Source organism: Galleria mellonella, unplaced genomic scaffold (assembly GCF_026898425.1).
Source record: "Galleria mellonella isolate WM207_F2 unplaced genomic scaffold, CSIRO_AGI_GalMel_v1 utg171, whole genome shotgun sequence".
Lineage (NCBI taxonomy): Eukaryota > Metazoa > Arthropoda > Insecta > Lepidoptera > Pyralidae > Galleria > Galleria mellonella.
Window position 1 is genome coordinate 3916684 of NW_026442014.1, and position 9818 is coordinate 3926501.

The 9818-nt window shown below is 31.8% G+C and overlaps 1 protein-coding gene across 3 annotated transcripts in view; it reads right to left on the bottom strand.

Annotated features, from left to right (window-relative positions):
- Positions 1–7115, bottom strand: part of LOC113518330 (ras-related protein Rab-32) — a 31499-nt gene extending 24384 nt beyond the window's left edge. Inside the window, exon 1 of one of the 3 annotated variants that reach the window (XM_026903196.3) lies at positions 6658–7115. In XM_026903196.3, coding sequence (XP_026758997.2) covers positions 6658–6789 — 132 coding nt within the window. In that variant the 5' untranslated portion in view covers positions 6790–7115. Of the gene's footprint in view, positions 1–269; positions 415–5444; positions 5703–6657 lie in introns of those variants that run through there. The other 2 variants (XM_026903198.3, XM_052892886.1) reach the window with 2 other exon arrangements.
- Positions 7116–9818: the final 2703 nt, after the last annotated feature.

Consider the following 9818-nt stretch of genomic DNA (forward strand, 5'->3'; position numbering starts at 1 on the left):
TACATCAAGTCGTACGTACTTAGGTTCAACTTAAGGACACAAGCGTACATGATATAAGTAATTAGTATTTTCTGTATATTAATTAATGTAATCGGAAATGAAATGATACCATAATGGTCAGATACGGCCAGAGCGTTAAGTCTTTTATCTTATATTTCGTAGATTCGTTTGGGAGTTTTGGGACCCGTTTAACCCATGCTTATCAATACCGTCTTTGTTTGTATCACTATTTGATAACTGTGTAATTTATAATATTTTTTGTCACTTACCCAATACATATTAATGAAAAGAATATTAAATATCCAGACATTATAATTTTCACCGCCTTTTACATTACAAATTTTTTTTTCACGTAAGATGTGCGTATTGGTAGAAAACAAAAGCTATACTGGCAACGAACAATACCTGTGCACAGTGTAACTAATCGGATTACGTCTTTCAAAAACTCATGAAGATATTTGATAGCCTAGTCAGACATAATGAATAGATAGTAATCTATTTAACGCAAGTAAAAATACTATAAAAACAATTGAATTGCATGGCTGGCACACTTAATATAGTGAGATTTTATTGGCGTTATATTTTCACGAATTAAGATGTGACCAGAATATTCCTATAATAATTATTTAATATTTTAATTCGTTACAAATAGCTCTTATTATATAAAAACAATACAACAATAAATTAAAGTTAATATAAAATTCCTTTAATACTAATAATAATATAGTGAGATTATATTTTCAATAAACGAAAATTCACTAGGAAATAATTACGATGTTTCTTTTTTGGATAATAAGGGAATTATAATTCCATTATAATAAATAAATATAGTAATTATTTATAATCCCGGAACACCAGTGAGGGATAAAATCGGGTCAGTTGACGCATCATAAGGCGAATATTTCTACATTATAATATGAATAAATCTGTCTAATAATAATCTAATTAATAAGAATAAGTCATTGCCACGCTTGGCAGGCAGATTGGCAACCGCAGTTTGGTTTTTGGTGAGGTTTTAAGAGGGACGCTGCTGTCCATCCCTTGAACATTAAGTTTCCTTAGTGGCCTCTTACGACACCCACGGGAAAGAAAAGGTGGCCCATTCTATGCCAGAAGTACACTTCAAATGAATTCGCCATGTATTATTATAGCGAATTTACTAAGAATTAACCACGATGATTTTCTGACGAATGGGGACCGTGTGAAGGTCTGACAAGAATATATCTTACTACAGGTAGGTATTACTATAAATACTGAGCAATGATATATTACTGACAATGCTCTCATCACTATATGTAGATACCATAATGTGCCTTGTACTGCATAACTTGTATGTATTGCACAACTTGTATATATTGTATAACTTGTGTGTATTGCACAACTTGCATGAATTGTACAACTTGTATTTATAAAAACAGTAAAAATTTGATTGCTGCGTTGTTATTAATCCTAATTGCCGGTTTGTGGCTTACCTAAATTAAGTCAAATAGGTGCACATATACAGCTTCGGTTAGTATCTACTTTCGTTACTCATTGACCCTATGATTCGAATGTTCGGTCTGTCAACCATAAATACTCAACGCCATTATCTCTTATTATGCCAATAGCATTTGTATGGAATCTTTGAACGGAAGAGAAACCATATAATGTAGTTTTGATATCGACCACCGTTCTATAGTACACATTAAGGGATGTAAAATCGCTTAGAAATGAACCTACCAAATTATTTAGTAGAAAAATTAGATAATATATTTTGTTGCTTAAGAATTCGTTCTTTGCATGATTTTTTTTATTGGTGAAATAAATCAAGGTGATATAATTCATGATCAAAATTAAAGGAAAAATGGTTAAAAATAAATTTGACAGCTACGTTTTTTTTTTCTGCAATGGACATTAAAAAGGTGTCCAGACACGATCAACTTAAAGTAAACTTGGTCTGTTATATAATGTATGAGCATTGAATGTTATGATGGAAATTTCCACCATTATGCAAAGAAGGGTTAAGTAAAAAGTTATAAATTACAAAAATCCTTCAGATGATTTAGATAGATAGATTATTTGCATTACTTACAACACACAAATAACTATATATATATATATATATATATATATATATATATATACGCAAAAACAAAAAAGAATAAAAAGAAAAATACATAAAAGAAGTAACATAATTTTTCATTTCGTAAGTATACCACAGTAACACAAAATGGTCACAACTTAGTTTATTGTTTTGCCCTCAAAAGAGCAAAACACTAATATTCTGTTGTCGCCAAAAGCATCTAGCTGTTTATTGAGATATTTTTATAGACCTGTTTACAAACTCTCTTAAATGGTTATTTTCACTATGATAGCGTTATTATATTTAAAAAATAAAAAAAAATAACTAGTTTCTATTTATTACTTAAGCCTAGGTCAAAATTGAGAATGCTCTTAATCTCTGTGTTTTTTAAATTTTTATGTACATATATTACTCTATTTCTGGACTGTCTTTAGTTATTATTTTTACTGTCGAATAGGATTCAATATAAGGTCAAGATGGGAGCTGTTAGTCCTTTATTAATTAAATACTAATTGAATATTTATTGTATTGTATTGTAAAATCTTTATTGTATTACTGTAAAATTTTATCATTTTATTTTTTCAATTTATATTGTATGACAAAATCTTATCTATGATGAAGATTACGTAACGAGCATACCCTTCCTACTTTGTACTTCAATATATGTAAGCATTTACATAGTGCTTTGTTTGTGTTTGTGAGTCAACTTCTCCAGAAGCGGTCCGGCTAGAGAAGTATTATTGTCCATGATCGAAACCTTGTAAATATTTACACATACACATTTTTAATTCTTTGTATTTTGGAGGGAAGTTTCATGTTATCTCGTAAACAATTTATAACTATTTTACAATAATTTAGGATGGTGTTCCACAAAAAGAAAAACCGACTTCAATTCTGGCTAGAACAGTTATTTTGATTTAAAAACTAAACTACAGAACAGATTTAAATAAAATTTCTATGGTTTTTTTTTTGAGGGATGATAATCGAATGGTAACCCCGCCTGCGCTATCGGTATACACTGGCGGGGCACCAGTGAGAGATGATTAGTGAAGATAAAAAGGCAGGTCAATTAGCCCATCGTGACGAATTCAACGATAAATTAATCACGATGGTTTCCAGAGGAAACCGCGTGGAAATCGACCTGATAAGGTATATTGATAGCGAAGGGGACCTGTCCCTTACTATCCCTTTCCCCCAAATTTCTATGTTATCTATAAACCAAACCATAAATACTCTTTCAGATAAAAAATAATTTTCAAAAACGATTTATATCTGAGTTATGAGATAACAAAACATAGAAAAATATAACGAAATTGATAACCATCTTCTTTTAAAGTCGGTTGAAAAGTTCTGACCTTTTAGCAAGGCAATTCCTACTGCGTATATAGCTGTTACACAAGTATTTGTTCAATGCTTATATCATCAATTCATAGGTCTGTTTAGATTGTAATGGGAACCGACGAGATGTCTTACAGATCGCACAGGAAGCATCAATAATGACTAGTACCGTTTAATAGAGCAATGCAAATTATTTCTAAATGTTTGTACGCTCGATTCAATGTGCGTATATGTATGTATGTATGTATTTCATCTTACATGATTTATTTTCAATCGTAGCATGTCTTTGTGCCGTAATTATATATTTATAAATAAATCATATAAAAATAATAATGTACACTCCATACTAATGTAATAAATGTAAAAGTGAGATTGTTAATTTGTTATCTTGCAGCTCCTTAACAGCTATGAGCTACTTTTGGCCCATAGCCCATGTTTAATGACCGAGTCACGCGAACGAAATCGCGGGTAAAAGCTAGGAATTAATAAATAACTCGCTAAAAGACTATACATATAAAAAATATTCTATATAAAAAAATATACTTATTCTTCTAATGCTCTGTTTTTTTTTGTGTACTGTATTTTAGAAAAATAAACGGCACGATATATTATTTATTAAATATCCCAATTTTTTTCAAATAAGATGAAATAGTAATCAGATAAAAAAAGTTATCGTAGTGATTATTTTATTATAGTTTATTTGTTTTGATAGACAAAATATTGCACGCTTGAACCTAAATGGTCACGTACAGTGCGATTTCAAACGGATTTTCTACCGCACACACTTAGGCTGTGAAATGAGCAACCGAGGTTTACCTTAAACACTACAGTATGGGGTTCTTAAAAAAAAGTATATTAAGATTTCTTCAGGATGGGTAAAGCGTGACATTCCTAGTATTGCACGTGTCCATAGGTTACATTAACTGTTTACCGTCAGACGGGCTTTACGATTGTTTGTCACCTTCGTAGTATAAAAAAATATATTATCAACACTTGACTAACATTTAATTTCTCAAATGAATGTGTATCTATATTTAGATTAGATAATATGACTAATATATTCATAGTACTTTTAAGTAGGTACAAACAGTATGTATAACATACTTAACAATATTTACCTCACATTACTCTGCGTAGGTACATAATCTTTTTATTTACTTGTTTGAAAAGAGAACAGCTAATAAAATACTATGCATTCTATGATATGACTGTGTGGTCCCGACATAGAAGAGATCATTACCAGCCGACTAAGGGATAGCGAGGAATGGGCAGCAGCGTCCCATTTCAAACATTTTAAAGCCTAATTGCGATTGCCAATCTACGCTGCTACCCTTCCCTCGACTAATGGTCCTAATTTATTGTATTAATTATATTAGAAGGATATTAAATACTATATTGCATAATATTATACTATCTGTCATATATATGTATATCTATATGATGACTGAATTTATATATTTTTTTACAAAACATAAATAAATAAACTTAGTCAAATATATGTATTAAATAACCAAAGAAATATATAGGCTTAATTTTTTTACACCACAAAAGTGGCAAAGGAGCATACAGCTCGTCTGTTGGTAAACGGTCACTGTAGCCTATAGACGCCTGCAACACCAGGGGTATCATGTACACGTTGCCGACCCTGAAGAAACCTTAATATACCCTTTTTGAAGAACCCCATACTGTAGTCTCTAGGGTAAACCTCAGCAGGGTGGGAGAAAGGGATTGTTAGTAATGGAGACTGAGAATCCCATTGCTAGCAATATACCCAACCAGGTCGACCTCCTCGCGGTTCTCCCTGGAAATTATAATGGTTAATTCCTGATGAATTCATCATGATGGGCCAATTGACCTGTTTTCATTCTCATCTATCACCCTTCACTGGTACTCCGCTAGCGTATCCCGTTAGCGCAGATGGGGTTACCATACCATTTTCACGCATCGAAAAAAAACCTCAGCAGGGAGCACATTCCACAGCCTGAGTGTTCGTGGGAGAAAATTTCTCTGAGATATTATTACAATTGATCCAATATTGACTTACAATGATTCGTCCATTTAATTCAACTTCTATAGCGTCTTCAGCCATCTTTTCTATAATTTTAATATGGCAACACTGTCACTAACTTAAATTAAGCACCAGTCATACCTTTTTACACTTTACACTTAAATTTTCAACAGTTTAAACAAAAGGTTTTTTCTGTACTGTTTTTATTATTACACTAAACAACTTATGTCACTTGTAAATTATTTCTGTTATATAATAAACACATGGTAGTGTATTTCATTCGGTCAGTGTCGATGTACTATCGTAATATATAGGTGTTTGATGCATTAGTATCGACTCTTATCAGTACAAACTGATAAGACTTCAGCAGATTTCCGCCGGTAACACAGGAGCGGCGTTGAAGCAACTTTTATGTTTGTTTATAAAATAGGCAATGATAACAGACAATAAAATCTATTTTGTATTAGTCATATTTATCTACTTAAACAATTTTATGCCTTGTCAACCGACTTCAAAAAGTAGGTTATCAATTCACTCCCTATAGGCTGTCAAAAGAAACTGCTTTATTCTTTATGGTAGTTTACAATTGAGAGGGTTTGCCACGCTTGGCAGGCGGGTTGGCAACTGCAGTTTGAGTTTTGGTGATTTTTAAAATATCTTAAACATGTTTGCTATGTGGTCCCAGCATAGAATGGACCTCATCTTCCTTTTCCGTAGTTGTCTTAAGAGACGATCTAAGGGAATTTAATGGTCCTATTTAAAACATCACCAAAGCCTAACTGCGGTTGCAAATCACACTTGCCAAGTGTGGCAAATACGAGAAAAACCTCCCATATAGGGAAGTCCTATTTTCAGTAGTGAACAGTAAATGGCTAATATGGATGGATAGATCTCACACTTCAAACTGAAACAGAACCTTGTAAGCGCAGCTGCTTCACAGCAGAAACACCAAGGAGACAGAGGTGCTTATTCTGACAAATTTTGTACCAAATCTCCCTCTGGTTGGTTATAAAAAAAAAGAATGTTTCCCCGTGACCTAATGTTAATCGTTTGCATAAGCCTTATTGGATGCAATATGTAATTATATGTACTTACCTTTACATAAACCAAAGATCCAAAATGCACTGCCACATTTCATTTTCGATTTAAACACCAATTAACAAAACGCTAAGAGTAATTCTTTTTAATTTATACACAATAATTATAAGACGCGTACGTGGCTTATATTAAATATGTCATTATCACCCACCTGTGTAAGCCACCTTCCGTTTCTGTTTGCTGCCATGTTGCCGCTGTATTTCGATTTAGTCTTCGCTTCATTTAATTTCTCTTGTTTCAACAAATGTTCCTGAACATTGTGTTTACTCAAGTTTTTTATCATTATCTACTTTTCAAAAGAATGTTTTTAATATATTTTTGCCCTTCTATTTATATATATTTTATTTAATTTAAAATACAAAATTAAAAAGTACTATTTTATCTATGATAGTATTTCCTTTGCCAACCTATTATTTTAAAATTTTATGCGTAAAAAACTTCTGCGTCACAAGAAGTTACGCGAGTATTAAAAAAAGGCGCGAAAAGATTTGCGAGAAAAGTCTTCCTACTACTTATATTTCTATCATTATTACTTTTTTTTTTTAATAAAGTGCAAACAATTTATCAAAACTATTGTTATTGTATTACACTCGTATTCAAATAGCGGACAGAACGCAAGTTTACTTATCTATTGTACGGAGTAAAGTAAAACTGTTCTTATTAACACGTCAATGTTTGCCCTCATAAAGATAATGAATGCTAAGAATAAAATTATAAATAAGATTTCAATGCTTGGGTCACGAATATAATTAGGTATATATTGTAATTCATGTAACAATCCCAGTGAGTGAATTGTTAAGTACCAAAATCTATATACAAGAATATGGACAACTAAGAATATGGAAAAAAGTGATTGTCCGTAATGAGAATTAGTAACCCTACTGCCAGTAATATGCCTCGACCTCTTCACGACCTTTCCTGAAATTCATTGTCCTCAATTAAAGTGAATTCATTCGACATGGTCATATCAGCCGTTAAATATCCACTGCTGAACATAGACCTCCCCCATAGTACCATACTTCATGTGTAACCTATTTGTATATGTATATATATATATATATATATATATATATATATATATATATATATATATATATATATATATATATATATATATATATATATATATATATATATATATATATATATATATATATATATATATATATATATATATATATATATATATATATTATATGTAAACAAAACTACTTAAAAATTGAAGGATCATTTATCGTTTAATCCTAGCGTAGATAGACTGCTAATTTATTTTCCACCATTTCACTTGTAGATTCCTAATCTATGTTTTCACTGGTTATCGATATTATCTAGTGACCTAATTATTGTTTATAATGAAGAATGTTCAGAAAAGAATAATGTAATTTTTACGCAACGTGAAATAGCAAGCTAGCCAAGGGCCTATGTAATTAAAAATGATAGGCGAAAAATGATAGGATAGATAGGAATAGATAAAAAGAAATTATTAGTAATGAGATCTAAAAGGCCCATTACTAGCGGATTTTAAAAACTTTTGATTAAAAAACTTGATGCCATAATGGTTAAAATAAAAAAAAAAATACATTACAGTAAAATTTCGATTCAAATGAAACCAGGAGTATTACATATAATCTAAAATTCGGATAATCGATTTCAAAGTCAATTCAAATAATGTGTAATGAAACTTTAATATTTATTTTTTTTATTATAGAAAGGGTTTTACATACGTCATTTAAACAACATGATATAAAAAAGTATGAGCTATGAAGATAATACCTATTTACTCAATTAATATATAATACCTTTTACAAACCTTCTAAAGATTAAGGTGTTATGCCTCTGTACCGTGTAATTTCATAACCATTTCCTACCCTTCAAACATAGCCACGAAAACAACTGCTTCACGGCAGTTTAGAAACACGAATGGAACAGAGGTACCCATGCAGTTACATTCATATACTTACTAATAACTCTATTTACCTAGCCTCCAGATGAATATAAATTATATAAATAAATAAAACATTATTTACGAATTATTTATTCAATATCTCTGTGAAGATTATCTTTTAAATGTCCTTTCTAAAAATTTATGCAGAAAGCAAGACTAAACTTCTCCCATGCAGGACAATTGATTTTGGACTAAAAATCGGGATCTCCCGCCAAACTCACAATGTCTTGCAACGCTGTCGGTAATCATCGACGTTTATATTATGCATTTTGACCAGACAACCCGAATATTTGCATGCCATTCTGTATTTCGCGATTTCTATGTTTGTAAACCTAGTTATCTTTTATATAAAAACCTACAAAAAAACTGTCGCTTCAGGTTTAGAGACCTAACAATATTTATTCTGCGTAAGTATATGGATAAAGTCAACTGCGTATCAATAGGAAACAGCGGGTCTACCATGAAATGAAATTTCGAACTCAATTTCGTGTTTTTGTTTATACCAAAATCGGATCAATAAATGGAATTTAACATTTCGTTCGTCATACATCCTATCATAAAAGCCCAAAGGAACAATATTTTAACATTTTTAATATTTCCAAACGGCATGTATTATGTAATTTTAACATCAAATTTCTGTTTCGTTTCGCTCCGAAATTTCGGAAAACACTTCATGGTAGGCCCTCTACTCGTTATCTCAGATGCACTCAATACCGTCTATTCAGTCGATTACTAACTAGTACTATTCCATATTCTCTTTTACTTTAAACAAAAGCTCTTAGAAAGAGTACACCCAAGTAAATTTTTTATTAGATTAATAAATAGCCCTACGTCACACCAGTTGATATCATCATATTATGTCTACTGCTGAACATATTCCGCCAGCATATACCGATAGCGATGGCTGTTACCATTCCATTATCGTCCATTGCTGAACATAACTTCCCCCATAATTGCCATAAAGAGCAGTCCAGTGGGAGACTGTACAAAAGTCGATTGCTTGAGTACCTCTGTTTCATTCGTGTTTCTACCGTGAAGCAGTTGTGTTTGCATGGCTGTGTTTCGGTTTGAAGGGTGGAATATGGCGTGAATTTACAGGGTACAGAGGAATAAGACCTGAGTCCTCAGGAATGGCAACGCATGGGGGGTATTATAGGCGAAACAGTATACTCTATTATGTCCATGGTACTGCTCATGTCTATAGGCGACGGTTACCACTTTCCATTAGGTGAGCCGTCAGCTTGTTTGCCATTCTAAGTCGTATAAAAAAAACCTGTATCCACTGACTCCTCATTTACGATCGTCACTTCGCTAGTACTACAGATTTGCGATGGATTTAGTCATATGGAAATAAAACAGTTTTAGGC